The 21,441-nt window shown below is 48.1% G+C and overlaps 1 protein-coding gene across 6 annotated transcripts in view; it reads left to right on the top strand.

Moving 5' to 3' along the window:
• Positions 1-5,064: 5,064 nt before the first annotated feature.
• Positions 5,065-21,441, top strand: part of ACSS1 (acyl-CoA synthetase short chain family member 1) — a 59,704-nt gene continuing 43,327 nt past the window's right edge. For 2 of the 6 annotated variants that reach the window (XM_045053950.1, XM_045053952.1), the window contains exons 1-2: positions 5,356-5,994; positions 15,366-15,462. In XM_045053950.1, coding sequence (XP_044909885.1) covers positions 5,472-5,994; positions 15,366-15,462 — 620 coding nt within the window. In that variant the 5' untranslated portion in view covers positions 5,356-5,471. Of the gene's footprint in view, positions 5,300-5,351; positions 5,995-15,365; positions 15,463-21,441 lie in introns of those variants that run through there. The other 4 variants (XM_023251525.2, XM_045053953.1, XM_045053951.1 and 1 more) reach the window with 4 other exon arrangements.

Here is a 21,441-nt window from a genome sequence, read left to right as displayed (position 1 = left end):
ACACAAAGCTGTTATTTTTCAAGCTAAGCATTAGCCCTACACTACAATTTAACCCTTACAATCGCAGCTAAAATGGACTAAGACATGAAGTCTATCTTTTCCCATTTTATCAGAATTTCAAATAAATTATTTCAGTTATTTCATATACCCTGTCTACCACCTTGATATCCCCCACCGTCACCGCCCTCCCCCCTTCCCCCGGTCATATATAACAGATGTCTCATCTCCTTAACCAGAGTGTCTGTCCCTTGAGCTCAGGACTGCCACACTGCTTTGTACATAGTCAGTCTTTGTTCACGAACTCACTAAAGAGACAAAGACTATTTCAAGGGGTGTCATTATTCAGGAAATATTTCTGGTCTTTCTTTGATGATGACATGATTTCAAGGAATGTGTTGTGTTCTTCTGGTTGACCTTTCCTGTAAATTATAATCATTAGGTTTCCCAGTCAGGATAGGAAGTAACTTTAAAGTTACATGTAGACTCCCCATAAAAAAGAATGAAATCTTGCCATTTGCAACAACATAGATGGATCTAGAGAGTATTATACTAAGTGAATAACATCAGTCAGTCAGAAAGACAAATACCATATGGTTTCACTCATATGCGGAATTTAAGAAACAAAACAAATGAGCAAAGGGAAAAGAGAGAGAGAAGCAAACCAAGAAACAGACTCTTAACTATAGAGAACAAACTGATGGTTACCAGGGGGGAGGGAGGTTGAAGGTTGTGTGAAATAGGTGATAGGGATTAGAGTACACTTACGATGAAAAAAAGTTAAACATAGAATCTATCACCAGGTGGCAGTGTTGGCCAGCTTGAACTTTCTCAAAGTCCTTGCTGTCAGAAATTTGATTGATACTAGTTTTGTATTTTCTATCACTGATTTTTCCATCCAATCAATCAATATAGCAATCAATACACATCCTCTGGACACTCAGTGGGTGCTTTCAGGGTTGGGACACTGTTTAATCTCTCTTTGGGACCCACAGGGATTGGCCCCAGAGAAAGCAGTGTCCATTCCAGGCAGTCAGCACATGTTTGCTGGCTGACCCCTTTCCTGCCACAGTCTTTGTCTCAAAGCTGTGCGTGTATGTAAACCCTTACACTTGGGTTGATTGAGCTAAGAGGCTGGAGAGCCCCTGGAGACATTACCAAGGCCACAGCAGAGATGGCAAGAGTGGTTTCAGCTGCCATTGCCCTCTTGGGGCAGGAAAAGGGGCCCAACTCCTCAGACCTGCCCAAAGAGTTCTTCCTGGTTTGCCTTCCTCTCTTATAGACTCTTGCATCAGAGAAGCCAAGCATCCAGGGTGATCACTGCCAGACAAACTTCTGAGCAAAGATATCTGTTGGACTGAAACCATGAATGGGACAGGGTGGGCATTAGGATCTCACCAGGAGTGAGTGGACTCTACAGACTTCTGCCAGATGACGAACCCATAGGATGAACCATGAGGACAAATGGCCACTGGGCCTTCCTGGCACACGGGGAAATCCACACACTGTTCAGGATGACTGTCCTGGTTTAAGAGTTGGCTTCTCTGAGCAGTGTTGCTCTTGGCTGTCTCATCTGCTTTGCCCTCTGGAGTATAAATAAGCCTCCTCCTCCTCCTGTTATCTCTCCACTAGTCACCATTTGAATTCAAAGAAAACTCTAAGAGTGAGCTGAGAGCACTTTCTCTAGCTGTCCACCCCCTCAATTTTTTGTTTTATGCAAGTTGAAATAAAAACCTTCCCAGGCAGAACTGGCTGCCATTCTTAGAAGCTGCTGGATCAGAAACCCATTAGACGTAAACTCTGATTGCACTTCTGTCCAGAATAAAGCCAATTCTAGTTGTGCCAACTTTAAAGGAAATCACAAACAGTGCTCCTGACTGCATCACTCAGCCCTAAAGGAGTGTGAGACACAGTGGCTGTCCTGATCTGATGGGGACAGTGCCCATCGAGCTGGGCTGGGGGCAGTTTACTGAGTTGGAAGCCTAAGAAAGATAAGGAATGGGGAGGGGATAGGGCATGAGATCCATAAACCTGAAGAGCAACAGTCTTTAAATCTATCATTAAGTTTCCCATACCAACAGAAGCTATGATTTTATTGAAACAGAACAAAAAAAACCCTTTGATATTAAATCTGGCATCTTCTTATGAGGAAGAATACACTGCTTGGAATTTTAGAGCGAAAGGATTTAGAACTTGCTACATTTGCTCATCTTGTAGATAAGAAACCTGAGGCCTAGAGACATCATGGGGCTTGCCACATGGTGGGCTGGGGGAAGAACTGAAGGCCTAATCCAGTCTCTTGGCACCCTGTCCAACGCTGTCTGTCTACTCAGCTTCCCCAAGGGCTGCTGAATGAGGAAGCAAGGGTTTGACCCATGGATGATGGTTGCCAATGGCTCAAAGTTCTTACCACTTGGTGCTTGGAGGGACCCTCATTGTGTCTGTATGATCACCACTAATAATGTCAGCCTGCCATTGGGTGAGAGCAGGCAGTGCTATTTCGACAGCAAGGGTGTCTGCAGGAGAGGCAGCTCTGAGACTGAGGAGAGTATACGTGGGTGCAGGGAGCCTTGCTCTCTTCCCTTGGCCCTGTGGACCCTAGCAGTTAGAAGATTGGTTCTTCCAGCTATCAATGACTATAGACACAGAGATGCCATTGTCTTTACTGACGATGCTTTTGACTATGTGGGCTTTTGTGTGTGAGGGGGAGGGGGTCTTATGGAGGTGAACCCAAGAGCATAAATCCTTTCTGTGGGTTTGTGGATAAATGACACTCTAGCCTTTCATACTCATGTAGGGCTAGATAACTTCCAGGGCTTGGTGTTGATGAAATTGAGTTAGCATATTACTAGAATTGACAGAGAACACACCTGCCACAATGTCTGGCTGCTGTACATGCAGCACTGCCTTCAGATGGAGGGTCCCCCACATCCAGGAGGACACTCGCTGTCAACCCAGTACCACCTGGAGGTGGTCCTGGTTTTCACTTCCTCTCTGTTTTGTTCTTTGGTGGTGAACCCTCTTGCTCTGTGGTTGCTGTGCATGTTGGGTTAACCCCACAGGGTAGATACAAAGTAAGCCCCAGCTTCCTATGGAAAATCTCTCAGGCCTCCCTACTTCTGCACCTGCCAACGTACATCTTTCAGCTGTAAGGGCTTGGCCCAGGGGCCTCTTGGGAAGAACATGTGACTAGCACTTCCTGGATGTCCTGCTGCTCTCTCTCAGCACCACTGAGGCTCCACAGAAGCAGTCTTGTGGATATGACAGGGGCAGATGGATAGAGTGGTTCCACCTTGTTCTGAGAGATAGGCTTCCTGGAGGCAGCAGGGATGGCCTTGGCCTCAGGGGCCCCAAGGGCTGTGACACTCAGGAGGAAGCTCCTCCAAGTCACCTCTTGGGTAATGGGCTGCAGGAAGTGCAATTCTGTACCACCCGAATTCTGAAATATTTTATGTACACATAATAACTTTTCTTTATGCAACCTGAAGGAAATAAGAATTATGTACTTCTTTGTTTTATTAAAATCTTTTTTAACATTTATTTACTTTTGAGACAGAGAGAGACAGAGCATGAACGGGGGAGGGTCAGAGAGAGGGAGACACAGAATCTGAAACAGGCTCTAGGCTCTGAGCTGTCAGCACAGAGCCTGACACGGGGCTCGAACTCACGGACCGCGAGATCATGACCTGAGCCGAAGTCGGCTGCTTAACCGACTGAGCCACCCAGGTGCTCCTATTTTAAAGTTGAGTCAATTCTATGTACTTTCCTCATTGTTCTCATTGTGGGGTCTCTTCCTCTGGAAGGCTATATGGGCTCCCTTACAGCATCACAGCTGGGTTCCAAGAAAGACGGGGCTGTGGCTGGGGTCTCACAGGGCCTAGACCTAGGTCCATCAGAGAGGGGTGCTCCCTGTGTTCCAGCATCAAAGCAGTCCACCAGCCTGCATTCAAGAGGTGGGGGACAGGCTCCTCATCTTGCTGGAGTGTACACCATCACTTACAGGGGATGAAATGTTGTTAGCCATCTTTGGGATCCCCTGCCAGTTATAATCTTCATTCACAATTCTATATGTTCTATTAAAATGAAGATCCAGGCCAAATGGTGAAGCAGATAATGAGGAAGGAGCGGGGGTGCTGGATGTTACTGCTGCTCCTCCACTGTTTATTTCTTTGGGCTCAGTTTCCTCATTTGTTCCACCAGGGGGTTGGTAATTAACAGAAATTGATTGCCCTAGATAATTTTTAAGCTAAGTAAAAGATGCGTCTGGCATAGAGCAAGGCACATGTCTAGTGCTAGCCGTTGTCACTGGCTTACCAGCCTCAAAATCCTTCATTCTCTGGCAGAAGACAGGCATTACACACACACACACACACACACACACACACACACACACACGGCCTGGGGTTGACTTCCAGTGGAAGCTCCTCCAAAAGACCGTCTTCTGCATTGTATTTCCCTTTCCAGATCTTACAGCTAACAGGAAGTAATCTTTCCAAACCCAAAGAACTCAACCAACCAGTTTTCCAAATTCCCTTTCCCCTCTGTTTGTCTTCTTTAGTATGTGTTTACTCCTTGGGTGTTGATATATTTAAGTATCTGGTTGAGACAAGATTCTATGAGTTTCCTTCTTAGCTTGACAACAAGAACACAGCCTCCACCACTGGGCTTCCTGTGTGCCCATTCCAGGCTAGACTTTTCAGATACTACTGCATTTAGTTTTGACTGAGGCCCTGGGGAAAGAGATGTTACTCTTGTTTTGAAGAAAAGGAAAATGAGGCACAGAGAGGTTAAGAAACTTGCTCAGGGTCACAGAGCTCGAAAAGTCAACGTTTGAACGCAGGCCACAGACGCTGGAGCAATGGGAGAAACCTTCATGTTTCCAAATCAGCCAAGGTTAGTAGGCCATTTGCTTCCCTGTTACACTCTCGCTCACCTCCCCTTAGCAGGTGACCTCCGCGAGGGCTGAGGCCGGCAGCTGGCTGATAAGAACATCAGACTCCGGACCAAGGTCCTGGCCCAAGGATCACTAACCAGCCCATTTGGCCCACGGGAGCCACTTGTGTGTATGTTGGGGGGTGGGGCATGGGCCAGCCTGGCAGGGTGACTGGCTCACTCTCAAGGGTACACAACGGGATTAATACTTTGACTTCAACCTATGAGATGCTGAAACGACCTAACTTTGGTGGTCCTCGGACCCACCTGCTCGCTTCTCTCCACCAGTCACATTCTGCGCTGGCTCCTTCCTATTGCAGACGGTTCCGGGAGCCACTGCCTGGGAGCCTGCGTCCCCCAACGCAAACAGGTCGCTGTTTTGTTCTGTTTTGTTTTTTCGTGGCGCAGCTCTCAGATCCTGAAGACCCACAAACTGAAACCAAAACATCCTGGCCTGATGCCCAGAGTCTGGACGGGAGCGAAGAGACGGGAGGGGGGCTGTGGCATCGCAGTCCCGCGAGAGCCGCGGCCCTCCCTTTCGTATGCATGCCCCAGCGCTTCTTCCTCCGCGGACCCCTTCTCAAAGGCCGGAGAAGAAAGGGTGGGACCCGGGCAGGTCCGGGAGAGAGGCAGGTCCCTACAGGACCCGGGCCCCGAGAAGTGGGTGGTGGTCGGAGGGCGGAGACGGGGCGGGGCTCGCGGAGACACCAAAGGGCGCCCCCGGCTCTCCGCATCAGATCTCGGCTCAAGAGTGCCTCCGGGCGTCGGGCAAGATGGCTGCGCGCGGGCTGGGTCGCAGCTTGGGGAGACTCCTGGGCAGCCTGAGCTGGCGCTCCGGTCAGCCCGTGAGGCCGCTACGCGGGGTGAGCGCCCCCGCCGCAGCCGCAGCGCAGCCCGGCTCATACCAGGCGCAGATCGCACAGGCGGCCCGAGAGCCCGCCGCTTTCTGGGGGCAGCTGGCACGGGACATGCTCGTGTGGGACACCCCCTATCACACTGTCTGGGATTGTGACTTCAGCAGCGGCAAGATCGGCTGGTTCCTGGGAGGCCAGTTAAACGTGTCTGGTGAGTGGGTTGCCGGGGACCCAGGGCGCCTTTAGCTCACGCGTCTCGAGGGGACGTGACAGAAACTGGCGGGCCCAGCCGTCCCCGGCCCGGCGGGTCAGGCCCCACGGGAGGCCCTTTTTCCAGTCTTCTGCTAGTCGAGCTCTCAACTGTGGCGCCTCGCCATCCCCGCCCCCATCCTACCCAGCCCGGCAGGCTCCAACTGCCACTGCAACCCCGCGCCCCGACTCCACCTTCCCGGCTTCCGCACGCACCTGTGGAGACCTCCGGGCATGAGCTTGAGTCGCCCAAAAGCTGGCCTTGTCCCAGCGCGGCTCCTGTCTCCACTGCCTCCAGAATGAACTACTTGGTCCCACCGCACTGCGGAGCGCGCGCCTGCGGAGTTGCGGGCGAACTATGTGCCAGGCTGGGGTGTAGGGTATGGGGCGCAGAGGTGTCCGTCAGGACTTGCCCGTTCCTATCCCTGGGGGAGGCAAAAAACGATAAGTGTCTGACTTGTCACCGCCAGTTGCGGGGCCCAGCGACTTGCCTGGGGAGAAACTACCCATGTAAACAAACATAGGAGTGGAAGGCATTCGGGTAGGAACAAATCCTGAGCCAACAGTAGGAATCGGTTATTTCCTTGCTTCTGGGACTGTGGGTGGGAAGGATGGAATGGGTGTCTCCTAACTGACAGTTTCAGCTGCACCCAGAAGACCCACGACTTGCTTCAGACCTGGTGGTGATTGAGACCCCATTAACCAGTTTCATATCTGCTGAGATTGAATCCGTTATAGTTTCATTAAGATTTGGGATTGGGAACACTGTGTTCCCATACCACAAGGGGAGAAGGTCCAGGAACTGGAGGCAGTAGTGGCCAGGCAGGGTAGGCCTGGTGTTGGTCTGCTGGGGCAGGATGGGACTTGCAGGCAGGTGCGGTGGTCAGAGGGGCTGCCTCCGGTCTGGGAATATGGAGTTAGATGGGCTCTGGGAGGTGTTTAAGAAAAGGGCCTTCAGGTCTTCACCGCAGGGCCATGCCAGGGTCTGAACTTGGAGGTTGGATCTGCTGTCTGGCACAGCTCCACCAAGTTTTTCTATTCAGAGCCTCAGTCTTCTCCTGTGCAAACTGGGGGTGATAATGCCCACCTGCTACTCTGGTTGTCAGAACAGAGTGCCAGAAAGTATGGACCAGTCCAGCATTTATTGGTGATCAATAGGTAGTAATGATTTTAACTTAGTACATTCTGAAATGGTCTTAAAATTATAGGTAGTGCCTGGCAATTATTTTTCCGGCAAAGAAACTTAAGGGAACTTTGGACCATGTATATATTTTTTCATACTGTACATTACTTTGCTGGTTTAATCAAAATGAGTCACTTACTAGCTAAGTGTTTTCTCTAAAATTGAGTCAGCAACAAGTGTCCTTGAACTAAGTGGGAAAAAAAACCAAACCCTTAGGTTTGCAGAGTGGGTGGAATGTGCCTTTGAAGGGGAGGACAGTGACTTACAGAAGGAAGGTGCATAAAGTGCAGCTCCTTGAGGCTGCTTTTGGACGTGGAAGGCCTGAAGTGGGTGTAAACATTCATGGTTAGCTTGTGCGTACTTGCAGCCTCTTACTCTTTGATAAGAGAGTGAGGATGGACCTTGTGGGGCAGGTACCTAGGGCCTGGTGAACCTCAGTCAGTCATGGCTGGGTGTGGTCAGCAGGAATTCTTCTGCCTCTTTTTCCTTCACTTATTTCTCCTTTATGGCTGCCTAGCCAGCAGCTGAGCTTCAGGAAACTGTTATGGAGAGAGACAGCTTTTTGCAGCTTCCTTCCTCCAGTGTGTATGCCCACCCATTCATCTGCCTGGGATATCTCTGTCCTTTGCCAGTGTCTGTAAATCACAGAGGTGACACTGTGGAAGAGGATCAGGCCAGGCCATAGCTGCCCTGAGTGCCATCTAGAGAGTTGTGGAAGGGGTGGGGGTGTTTTGGCCTGATCTGTCTGTGTGATAGCACAATGATGGCTTGTTCCAAAGGTGCATTGCTCTCAAAACTGCCATTACCCCTTCAGGGTACTAGCAACTGTACTAGCAGTTTTCAAAGTGTGGTCCCCAGACCAGCAGTATCAGCATCACCTGGGAACTGTTTAGAAACACAAGTTCTCAGACTCCATGCTAGACTGTCAGAATCAGAACCCCAGTGAGTGGGGCCCTGCCATAACAAGCCCTCCATGCACATTCAAGGTGGAGAACCACTGACCTATCAACCCCAAACCAGGGCAGATGAAGGCACTTTTGAAATGGGCAGGATTGGGATTAGTGTCCTGGAGATGACTCTGCTGAACGAACAAAAATGGTATATGAGTGATGCAGTACAGTTTAGTGGTCCTGGGTGTGTCTAGAATCACACCTAGGTTTGAGTCCTTACTTTCCCCTTACTGTTCTTCGTATGCATCTCCTCCTCTGTAAAGTACAGATAGTGTATAACCAAACTCTGTTCTAATTACTATTGTTGCATATCCACCACCCCACGTTTACTGGCGTAAGGTAGCAACCATTTTATTATTCTTGCAGATTCTGTGGCTCAGGGCTTTGGACAAGGCCTGTTGGGGATGACTTATTTCTGCTCCTGAAGGCTGTCTGGGCTGTTGCATCTGCCTTGTTTCTCAGTCCCAGGTCTGGGGCTTAGGCTGGGATGACTGCAGGCTGGGCTCAGCTGGAACTGTGGCCCAAAGCACCTACACAGGGCTTGTCACAGCATGTTGCTGGGCCTGGGGAATGCTGATGACCAGTGGTCTCAGAGACCAAAGCAGAAGCTGCTAGGCTTCTTCTGACCAGGAGGGAACAACCTGGGGACCCCTGGGGCTGTGGTTAGCAGCAAGTGAGAAGTGAGAGACCTTGTACCCAATCACTGGCTTTTGTTATTTATTAATGAATCATGGGGAAGCCTGTGACCTTGAACTTGGCCTTCAGCAGTGTTACTGGGAATGACGTTTTCTGTTAAGACCATAGGAGTTTGCATTGGATCATTCTTGGATAAGCGGGAAGCAGGCTTGGGAACACATGCTGGTGGCCGACATGGCTCTCAAAGTCCATCCTGGGGCTCTGGGATAGCTAGAGTGTCAGGTGGGGTCATGGTGTCAGAGGACCCCTGAGCAGGGCAGATAGAGTATCCAGCCTTCACTGATTTGCTTCTATTACATTTACATAAAACTGCTTTTCAAGTTTCTGTGGAAAGCCAAGACCTAAAACTGATTCTAAAAAAGATTCTTTTTTTAATTGAGTTTTTTATTTTAATTCCTATGTAGTTAACATACAGTGTTATATTAGTTTCAGGTGTACAATATGGTGATTCAACAATTCTATGTATTACTCAGTGCTCATCATGATAAGTGTACTCTTTAATCCCCATCACCTATTTCACCCATCCCCATACCCACTTACCCTCTGATATTTGCAAATGACATAGCCGATAAAGGGTTAGTATCTAAAAAGGATTCTTACCAGTCTTTGAAATTTGGCTCTGTCTTTTGCAGGGCTCAACAGATTAAGGTTTTTGCTCTGTGGCATATAAACTCAGGATGTCAGGAAATTGCAAATGCAGAACTGGAGGGTAATGATGTGTGTTGGTTGCAAAACACACAACTAAATTCTGTTTTCTGAACACCAAATTCTGCATCAGATTTTTAAAAACTTTTTTATTGAACATTTTTTAAAATGTTTATTTACTTTTAAGAGAGAGAGACGAGTGCGAGCAGGGGAAAGACAGAGAGAGAAAGAGGGAGACACAGAGTCGGAAGCAGGCTCCAGGCTCTGAGCTGTCAGCACAGAGTCTGATGAGGGACTTGAACCCACAAACCGTGGGATTATGACCTGAGCCGAAGTTGGACGCTTAACTGACTGAGCCACCCAGGTGCCCCAATGAATCAGATTTTTTTTTTTTTAATATGAGTTTTCTTACTTTTAAGCAAGGGTGTAGAAAAACTATTTTTAATCCAGAGATTTCTGGATGCTTTTTGGAGCATGAGTTGCAGCTGTGGAAACCATTTTGCTATACTTTTCTCCTCTTTACAATTGCACCTCCCCTAATTCAGAAGACAGACACACTGAGAATGGAAGATGCTGCACTTCTGTGGTCCACTTTTCTGTCAATGGTTAAAGTAACTTTTCTGAAGTCTTTCAAGGAAGTCTAAATGAAAGTCTAACCCCAGGTCTTAGGAGGAATGTCCTCCTGAAGACACTGAATCCTTCCCAGTTGTCAGACGCACAACTTACTTTAAATAGCAGATGCTTCTGGAAAATTGGCAAATATAATTTATGACTGATGTAATCTCTTAAAATATGCCAGGGAGATTTCCTATTTAAAGAAAACCCATTATGAATCCCTTTGTGAATATTAACTCCCTCATTTCTTTTGATTAAAAAATTGAATTTCCGTATGTGGGTTCACTTAAAGTTGGGGAGGGGGAGGGATGTACTTAAACATCTGACAAGAGTTCTTGAAAATCCCTACATAAGTGTGTGTCATCTTTATAATGGAAATGATAATCCTATTGTAATCTTTTTTAAAAAACACAGCTCAAGGGGCGCCTGGGTGGCTCAGTCAGTTAAGCAGCTGGCTTAGGCTCAGGTCATGATCTTATAGCTTGAAGGCTCATGGGTTTGAGCCCTGAGTTGGGCTCTGTGCTGACAGCTCAGAGCCTGGAGCCTGCTTCCAATTCTGTGTCTCTCTCTCTCTGCCTCTCCCCTGCTCGTGCTCCATCTCTCTCTCTCTCTCTCTCTCAAAAATAAATAAACATTAAAAAAAAATTAAAAAAAAAAAACACAACTCAAAACCCATGAACCACCAGCAGGCTTTGCTTATCTGTTTGCAGAGTAGTGTCAGGCCTGAGTTGTAGATCTGTACTTAGGAACATCTCTTCTCATCTCATCCTCATGACACCAGTGTGAGGTGGTTGGTCTTCCCATTGTACAGATGTGGAAATGAAGGCTGCAACTTAAGCACAGTGATGAACAGTACAGAAACCACGCCAATCCCACAGGGCATACATTCTGCCCAGGAGACGAACCACAAATCAATAAGTGAGAAAATCCACACTGGGGTAACTTGCTCAAGATTTTTCTAGCTGCTAAGGAGAGAATTATGATAGCGCCCTTCCACCCCAACCCCGTGATAAATGAATCTTAGGCACATGGTCCCTGTCCTCAGGGACTTGTGACCCAGATGGGGGAGGATTTTGCAGAGTTAGCATTATGTCCCAGAGTGGAGACCACTGGGCAGGTAAGTAAGCATTAAATGGTGTGAGCCATGGAGTGACAGGGAGGGAGAGGTCACTGTGTGCTAGGATATTGGAAAAGGCTTTTAGTAGGAGGTGGTGTTTGAGCTGAGCCTTAAATCGACCTAAGTCCTTGCCCACTTGTTCTTGGAAATGGAATTTTCTTGTCCCACTGCCCAGTTCTTTTGGTAGAAGCTTTGTTTTAAATGTGGAGAAGGGGGAAGTGCTTGGGTGGCTCAGTTGGCGTTTGACTCTTGATTTTTGCTCAGGTCATGATCGTAGGGGTGTGGGATCAAGCCCTATGTTGGACTCCACACTCAGCGTGGAGTCGGCTTAAGATTCTCTCTCTCTCTCTCTCTCTCTCTCCCTCCCTCCCTCCCTCCCTCCCTCCCTCCCTCCCTCTCTTTCTCTGCCCCTTCCCCTGCCTCAGATAAAAAAATTAAATGTGAAGAAAGAATTTCCTTTCTTTCACTCCCATCCCCCTTCTTTCTTTTCCTCCCTGCAATGAAGGCAATAGCAGGAACCATACACATGTGTTAAAAGCCAACACATACATGGCATTTTAGGACCACTATCATCTCAGACCCTGAGCTGTGCTTTGTGTATGTGTTTGTGTCATCTGAACATCATCCAGGGCAGCTGTGGAGGGTGCTTCTCTTGGGGACACAGCAGAACCATCTGACCCCATGCAGGAAACCCTCAAATGGCCTTTAATTCTTACCTTCTCTCTGAATCAGGAGCCATTACCCCCATGATGGATTAGGAAAGCAAGATTTAAATTAGATAAGCAAAGCACTGTCTGTGGTTAGTGAGTGGTTGGACAGGGTCCAGATACCAGAGCATGGGTTTTTCACATGATTCCAGGCTGCCATCCAGCAAAGGTCTGGCCAGATGTCTTACAGAGAGTCTTATTTTTAAAAAAATTTTTAATGTTTATTTATTTTTTAGAGAGAGACACAGAATGTGAGTGGGGGAGGGGAAGAGAGCAGGAGACATAGAATATGAAGCAGGCTCTAGGCTCTGTGCTGTTAGCACAGAGCCCGGTGTGGGGCTTGATCTCATGAACTGTAACATCATGACCTGAGCTGAAGTTGGACACTTAACCGAATGAGCCACCCAGGTGCCCTGAATCTTTAATTACTCCTGTCCCCAAAGGGAAAAGAAAGGCCCCCCCCGCCCACCCATCCCAAATCTAGAATAGATTGTGTGTAGATTTATGCATTCACATCTATCTGCTGGGGCAGGGTCCTGAACCACCACCAGCAGCAGCAGCAGCAGCAGCAGCAGCAAGTGGGATCTTCCTAGAAGTGAAGATGTTCATGCCCACCCAGACCTGCTCATTCAGAGACTCAGGGTGAGGCCTCACCATCTTTGTGCTAACAAGCCCTCTGGGAGTTCTGGAGGATTCAGAAGTGCTAGTTTAGATTAGAAAGAGACTCTGAGGGATAAGGCCACAAAGACAAGAGGTCTGTTCTTTCCCTAAGGGTGGAGCTAACCTGGTGTCCTTTAGACTCCAGTGTTACCCTCCAGCCTGAGGACTTGAATGGTCTGTCCATCATTCCGAGCTATGGTACTTCTTTGCTCTGTGCTATGGGTGAGGCTTAGAGTTTGCTCTTATAACTAGCTCCCCTGTGATGCCTGGAACAGCCAGGGGCCAGTGAGCACTCATGTGCACATGGGAGCAGCCCCCTCCTCCCGCTGGACCACCCATCCCCACACAGTGCACAGCTGTAACCCAGTCTGTGGATTCTCAGCTGGGCACTTTCAGGTTTGTTGTGACCTTCCCAGGGTCACTTCTTCCTGATTCATCACTTAAATCCTTCAGGACCCGGAAGCATGGGTGGAGGGTGGGGTGGTGGGCTGGTGTTGGGGGGTGGGGAAGTGGGGGGTATGAGTGAGAAAGGGTAAGTCCCTCCTGGGGAGGGGGCAGTCACTGCTTTAGTTCCTAGGTGAGGATGTGGCCTCATCTGCTGATTGTTCGAGAGAAGCCAGAAATCTGTGGTTTTGTGTGAAAACTCTTGATTTCTAAATTTTGGACTAATTGACACCCCCCCCCCCCCACACACCCACATACACATACTGAGGTCAGGTTTCTTGTGCAAACCCAGATTTTGCTACCAATCTCCTCAGTTTGACTTCTTTTTGCATTTTCTATCTGCTGTTTTTTTCCTCTCTCTTTTTTTTAATGTTTATTTTTGAGAGAGGGAGGGAGAGAGAGAGGGAGAGAGGGAGAGGGGCAGAGAGAGAGGGAGTCACAGACTCTGAAGCAGGTTCCAGGCTCTGAGCTGTCAGCACAAAGCCTGACGCGGCACTCGAACCGATGAACTGTGAGATCATGACCTGAACCGAAGTTGGACACTTAACCGACTGAGCCACCCAGGCACCCCTCTATCTGCTATTTTTATGCAGATAGAATCTGCTATTCTTCTCTTTTGTTTTTCTAGTAATTTAAAGAACTTTCCTGCATCAGTAAGTACTAATAGTATTAATAATTTTTCCAGATGACCTCTATCTTTGTTTATTAAATTTTTTGAGGTATAACTTGTATACCTGTTAGGAGTCAGAAAGTTCAAATGAAAATTTGTTTAATGTTTATTTATTTTTGAAAGAGAGAGGGAGAGAGATAGAGCATGCACACATGCGGGTGCAAGGGAGGGGCAGAAAGAGAGGGAGACAGAGAATCCCAAGCAAGCTCTGTACTGTCAGTGCAGAGCCCCATGTGGGGCTCAAACCCGTGAACTGTTGAGATCATGACCTAAGCTGAAATCAAGAGTTAACTGACTGAGCCACCCAGGTAGCTCTGAAATTTTTTTATTATAAGAGTAAATGATAGATAAAATAACCCAAGAAGGAGAAAATGTAATTCAGATGCACATGCAGCTAAAGTATGTAAATATTTTCGTGTGGGTTCACCCTGTCAAGAATTATGGGAATCACATGATCTTTTATGAGCTCCCATAACTTTTGTCAGAACAGTTACTTCAGCAAGAAATATTTATTAAAGTCTCTGTAGCTCACTGCATGGTATTATCAGTTGATAACAGTACCTTGCATTCATATAATAGCACTTCAACATTCAGTCTTTGTATTTGATATATATATATATATATCAAATATGATATATATATATCAAATATATATCATATATATATCATTTGATATATATATATACATATATATATGTATTTGTACATATATATATATATATATATATATATATATATATATGCCTGAACACTGGGGTGACTTTGAAGACCAGGTTGGCAGAGGCCTGCTGGCCCCAAAAGCTGTTTGTGGTTTTTGTTTTTCCTGTTGAAGGAGAAGTGAGTAATGAAAATCTGGCTGTGAGGGCTGATAGGAAAGGGCGCCTGCATGAATCAGGCAGATCGAAGCTCACCTTGAAATCAAGAGTACTGAACAGGATGTTAGCAAATGAACCTGATCTTACTAATCTTCAGGTTTACAGTAAATCGTCAGAACTGATTTTCTGTTTTTGCGGGCAGTCATGTGATCTGAGCTTGGGTAACAGAGGGGGTGGGAAGCAGAACCTTCCGGAAAATGAGCATGACATTTCTCCATCATTTCATCACATGGAGTAGAGGCTTGTTTGTAGGGTACTGGCTGGACATCTGAGAAGGGATATTGATCCTTGTCTTGGGTCGCACCTCCAGCAGACTCCAGAGCTTTCTGCATGAACTGTATACTGAATCGGGCGGCTTGTTTGCATTAAGCATTCTTTCCAGCATCTCAGGTTACAGTGCTCAGCCCCAGCTGCATGTTAGAACTACCCAGGGAGCCTTGAAAACCATGGAGCTAATTGGGTCAGGGTCCCTGGGGGTGACCTGGGTGACACCCATGTGTGGCCAGGGTTGGGCCCGCAGAGATGAAGTTCCTGCTTCAGAGTATTCACAAGAGATCACCCTGCACATGTGAAATCCTATTTGTGTACTGGTAGTTTCATTTTGCAGGCTCTGACAAATCACCTTTCCTGCAAGGAGGTAGAATACTTGCTTTTGAGGATGGTAGGGTCCACCTCAGTGGAGAGTAGCCCAAGCCACAGCAAACCAAACCCTCCCCTTATCCAACTTTAAAAGCACCAAGTGTAACATCCGTAAAACCTGTTTTTGTGCAGTCAACTGCTTGGATCAGCATGTTCGGAAGTCCCCAGAGAGCGTCGCTTTGATCTGGGAGCGGGACGAGCCTGGAACTGAAGTGAGGATCACCTACAGGTATTGTGTATCCCCTGACAGCATCTCAGTGCCCAGCAGGGTCTCCTGGGCCTTTACATGTGTGTCTGTGGTACACACCAGCCCCAAACACTTTTGATGGGCTGTTTATAGGAGCAAGATTGCCCAGCCTGGGGCAGGGCTGCCCTTGTTCACCTCAGCAATACTTGGTGCTGTTAGGTTCCCACAAAAAGAACTGGGTCTTTGGACACAAATATGACAAATGTTCAAGGCATGGGGAGGCTTTTGCCACAGTGCTGTGTGCTTCTGTCTGGTTCTGAGCAGGAGGTCATCTGAGTATCAAGGGGCATGTTTCAGCTTTGGAAATGTTCTCTGGTCCCAGGAAAGTAAACATGAATGCAAACTGAATAAAATACATGCTGGAATTAACAAATGAGTCTAATTAGCATCTTTCTCCCAGTGCTCTGAGAGTGGCACCATAAATAAGATCAAGCCATTTCAAGAGGGGTCCTCCCGACATCTTTAGATAAGTGTTCCACACGTTCCATGTGTCAAGCACCTTTTGGGATGTTGTGTGCATGTTGAGGGTTTGAAGGAACCCTGTGTCCAGGAATAGTAACCTGGCTTCCTAAAGCACTGCCTCCTTCTGGAACTGCCTTGCTCAGGGATCTCTGTGGTCAGTCACTGCAGGGCATTGGTTTCCCCTTCCAAGGGGTAAGCCCCCCTCTGCTTAAGCCTAAAGTTACCTTTACAATGCTATCTCAGACCCACTGTGAATCTAAGTCATATGACCTTTATCACTACGCACCCTTCACCATCAACTAGTGATCACTCTCCTTGTGGGCAGCTTGTGGCTTTTCTCGTCCAATCATTCAACAAGTTTCACTGAGTGCCATTGTATCTGTCAGGACAGGCTGGGGTATATTGTAGTAACAAACAGTCCCCAAATACATGGTAGCATGTGGCTGGATGGCTACTTTAGACTGAATAGTCTGAGAAGGTGACATTGGAGCTGAGGTCTTGTTGCCAAGAAGGAGTAGCCAAGATTGGGGGGAGAATTCTCAGGCCCACCCGGGACTCTTAATAAGCACAGGTGTCCAGGAAACACCTGTGGCTGGGGCAGTAGGAGCGAGGGGGGCATGGTAGAAGGAGTGTTCAGGGAAGGAGGGGGCCTGAGAGTGGCAATAACTCCCCTGCCACTTCGGTGACTTGGGGACTACTGGGCACCCCTAGTTTTCTGTTTGTTTCTCAGACTCAGGTTTTATCACAGACCAAATTCATCAAACCTGGTAAGAGTGTACTCATTGACTTTTGGATGCAGCAAAGTGATGTTTGTTAATCTGCTGCAGCTCCTGGTGGGCACCACCTTACCATCCCCCAACTTCAACAACCCTCGGCTGTCCCAGCTTTTACCAGTGCCTGCATTGTTTGCTGACCTGTCTCTCCATGAGCCTGTACAGATAAACCTCTTGCCTCCATGCAGCCCACCGGCCAGCAGCATTGCCCCCTGGGAGCCTTGGGCCCCATGCTGACAACTGAGGCAGAGCCCCAGGCCCCTATGCACATTTGAGTTTGAGGAACACTGCTCTAACAAACAAACTGGCTTCACTGTTCATTACTATTATTGGCCCAGCTTGATTAATGTGTGATTCTTTAGTAAAAGATTAAGACTGTGGGTGGGGGTAGAAGGGCTTACCAACTAGTTGTTGGAGATAAGCTGGCCCAGTGATGAACCATTTTCCCTTTGTCACTGCCTCAGGTGTGCCTGGACTCCAAGGATACCCCCTTAACTGGACACCCCCCATCCACACTGAGTTAATGGTCAGCAGTGTTAAGTGATCCGAGAGCTGGGCTTGGTCTGGCCTGCTGAGATGTGTGGTTACATGTAAGCCATGGGGGAATTTTCAGGACTGCAGCCAGTGTGTTAAATCTCAGTTCAGTTGCACCAAAGCAGTCCCAGGCAAGGGACATGCTTATGAGTACAGGCAAAGTATTTATTATTCTCTTTCTAAAAATAAGCAGACTTAGCTTGAAATGGTTTTATAAACCTTATCTGGACTTAGTACCAGATGACTGTTTCTAGTTGCTGTTTGAGTAAGTGTGTGTTTGAGTAAGCGTTTGAGTAAGTGTGTGTACAGGTTGTTTATAATTCCAGCTAGTTTTTGAGAGATATGGGTTAATTATTCTCCTGGTCATTTTAGGTTTTTGACATGAGGTTTTCTTTCTCCCTGTTCAGAGGAAAGCCACCTAGACATTGGTGCTGGATGTCCTGCCAGCATATAAACTGGCACTAAAATAAAGTGCTCTCCTGCCCAGTGTCTCATGTAGTGGCAGCCAAGGTGACTTTGTCGGCATGAAGACCAAGTTCCAGACTTGGAGCCCTAGCTCTTTCAAGAAACTCTGTGGGGCTGGGGTTCTCAGAGGCTGTGTGCTGGGGACCACACCCACCTTGTCTGTTTGGAAGTTGTGGGTGGCCACTCCAAACTCTTCCCCCACTGTGACCTCAGACACAGAAGGTAGCAGGTTGATGAGTCCAGGACTCACCCCTGAGACAAGCACTGTGGCCTTTGCTCTGGACATGGAGGAATTTGCAATCTGCCATTCTGAAGCTGCCTCCTACTAGCTGGGTGATCTTGTGAAGCTCTGTAATCTCCCATCTGTAGGATGGGTTAATTGTGATAACCAAAGTAATTGTAGGCATGGGGAAGTGACAAAATGTGTTGGAGGTTAAAGTAGTACTTATTAAATGAACATGGTGATGATTATGGTAGCCGCTACTATTTATCAAGTACTTCCTGGGTTCCAGAACTGTTTTAAGCATTGTAGCTAAGTTATTTTGTTTAAGTACCACCGCCTGATTACATAGGAATTATTATTGTTCTTATTGTTACTTCCAACATTTTATTATGGAAAATTTCATAATTTGAAATTTTTCAAGTAGTGCACCTACTGTCTCCCTACCACCTAGATTCTACCCTTAACATTTTACAATGCTTGTTTTTATCACATGTGATTTATATATCCATCCCTCCATGGGTCAGTCCATCTTATTTTTTGGATACATTTCATAGTAAGTTGAAGACATTAACATACGTCCCCTGAGCAATTTGATGGCATGATATTAACTACAGTTAATTGTGTTTATTTTCTATTTTTTGCTGTGAGGTTTATATACAACAAAATGCACAAGTGTGCGTTTGCTGAGTTTTGATCAATGTATATACCTGTATAACCCAAACCCCTATGAGATACATAACAAGGAGCACTGTCCCAGAGGATTCCCATGGCCTTTCTCAGTCACCATCCCTACCCTCCTGAAGCAACCGCTGTTCTGATTTTTTTTCCCAAATAGGTTGTCAAAGCTTTATCTTACAGATAAGGAGGAGACTCAGAGAGAGGAGTTGATCTGTCCTGGGGCAGCAAGGTCAGAGTGGTGAAGCCATGTCCCATCCATCACCTACCTCAGCCATGATCAGCAGTCTCACTGGGGCCCGATGATGGAGTCTCTCAAATGGGCTGATGCGGAGCCTCTGCCTGGGGTTTAGCTCACAGGGAATGGTCACTAACTTGTCTCATTCCTTGGGAGCCCAGAATCTCTCCCTTCTGTGACTGCTAAAGTTTTTTGAGGAAGCATGTTCCTGGAGAATCATTGTAGAGCTGGTAATGGGCGCAAGTGACACCTCCACCCTGCTTACCAGAATCTCCACTATTCATCACATGTCTGGGCAGACACACACGTGGTACACTTACACACGTACATTTTCAGTGTGCTTATTCTCCAGGTGCATTTCTACAACCTGCTTTCTCTTAGTGCTTGGGATCTGTCCTGGAACGTTCTCTTGGGTGGCAGGTAGGGTCCTGCCACCTGTTCTGGGAGCTGTGCCCAGAGTTGCCTGTGTGTGGACTCTGCTATTCTGAATACTGGCACATATTTGTAATCTCACCTCCCTCGGGTGGGGAAGGCCTGGCAGGATTGGCTTTGGGAATCTTGGGGAGGCCCTGTGTCCTCGCCTGCCCCATCAGTTCCTTCCCTCTGCGACACCAGCTGGCACCGGTTCCAAGGCGTACCCTGCCAGATTGACCAGGAAGCTGCAGGAATGTGCTCAGCAGTGCAGGTGGGCCCTGGGATGGCAATGGGGCTCTGGGAGGAGGCGAGATAATCAGCATGGTTCTGTTGAGCTCCCTTCTTTAGAGGTGTGACACTTTTTTTCCTGCAGGGAAGTGAGGGAGCAGGAATGCTTTGCTTGGCAGGGATCAGCCTGGGACGGTCTGTGCACATCTCCCAGAGAAGAAGGCAGACTGTGACTTTAGGCTGGAGCCAGAGCCAGAGGGCTGCCCCAGCCCACCTTCTAGCCTGCCTCTCTGCCCAGAGAGATGTGTTCAGAGCCAGTTGGAGGAAGCTGTTCTATCCTAGTGAACCAGCAGACTTGAGACCCTGGGCCCCTTCTGCATCCCCTGAGGCTGGGCCTGTGGGCTTGAGGTCTCCGAGGGCAGGGACTTCAGAGGCCAGCTGGGGCACAGATAAGCTGGGTGGCTCCTTGAGGCTGTGTAGCCAAATAGCACTCTAGGCACTGCCCCTTTCAACTGTCCACGTGTCCTTTTCTAGCATAGTGCCTTTTTAGAAGATTGTCCTTCACCTGTAGTTCAAGTGACAGATTCTAGAGGTCCCTGGGGATGAGGATGTGGAGAAAAACAAACTCCTCAGGAAGTTGGTGGTGAGGTAGATTATGAGGCTTCAAGATTACTGTCTGCCTGGAGCCTGGAGGTCTGGACTAGGGATTTCGGAAGCTGGACGAGGGCATAGAGTGGAGCAAACTGAGGTCCTGTGGCTGGTCCCAGACTGTGGGGTATACGTGGGTGCCCTGAAACAGAGGTGACAGCAGGATGTGGGTGTCTTACGTAGAGTATTTACCAAGGCTTAGCTCATCTTTTGTCTGAGTTCTCCAAAAAGAGGTCTGAACTTGAACTCGAGCCCAGAGCTTAAGAATTTTAGCCCTGGCCAGTTCTGTGACCTTGAAGCCTGTCACTCTGGGCCTCAGTGGGCCCAGCTATAAAATGAGGGACCAGATAAGACCTGCACTATTCCAACACCGGCAGGTGTGGTTCAGTGTGGTGGTCACGACCAACATAGTTCAATAGAGCTGGACGTCCACAGGCTTCACCAAAAAGGGTAGGTGTTGTCTTGGGTGTGCCCACAACATGAACTGAGTATAGTTTTCACTGTGGGTCAGGGCCCTGGAAGGGGTGATTTCTATGGCTGTTCCATCTTCTTACTGGTAGCAGGTGTACACAGTGAGGAACCCCTGTCCAGAGGAGTGAAGGGGATGTCAGGCCTCCTTCTACCCTGCCTGCCTCAGAACCCCTGGATGGACACTGAGGAGACGGCTTTCTTCCCAGACATGGTGGGCAGACACTGGGTGTTATTGAGACTGCACAGCCTTGTGCCTAATGTGGAGGGCCCACAGAGAATACAAGATGGGGCCCACAGGGAATACTCTTTCTGGGGCAGCTAGACCAACACACATAGAGCTGTGGGGCAGGTCTGCAGTTTGGAGGCACCTCCTGCACAGGCTTCTTTGTTTCCTTGGCCCTGTTTGTGACAGAAAGGAGGGTCCCTCTGGATTCCAGCAGTAGGAAGTAGGACTCCAGCATGGACACCAGGTTGGAGAAGGCTTTGGGGAAGTTCTGAGGAGGGCTGGGTTTTGAGAGGCACAAGAGGGGGCAGTGTGATGAAGACAGAGAAACAATGGCAGGTGAGGGCACTGTAGGGTGAAGTGGCCAGGGAGGGTGGAGGTGGATGGACCCTGTGCTCCGTGCCTGCTCTGTCCTCTGGCTGTGTATGACCTTGAGTAAGTCATTCTACCATTCTGACCCTCTGTCTCCTCATCTGCAAAATGGAAACATCCTTCTCCTCTGCTGGGTGTCTGAGTGTGGAGCATGGGGAACAAAAGCCCAGAACAGTGTCTGGGATGATGAAGATTTCAGATTTGATGATGGAAAGGCATGGAATGGCCCTGTGGG

The sequence above is a fragment of the Felis catus genome, chromosome A3 (genome assembly GCF_018350175.1).
Source record: "Felis catus isolate Fca126 chromosome A3, F.catus_Fca126_mat1.0, whole genome shotgun sequence".
Taxonomy (NCBI): domain Eukaryota; kingdom Metazoa; phylum Chordata; class Mammalia; order Carnivora; family Felidae; genus Felis; species Felis catus.
The sequence above is the reverse complement of the archived record's forward strand: the minus strand, read 5'-3'. Positions and strand labels throughout refer to the sequence as shown.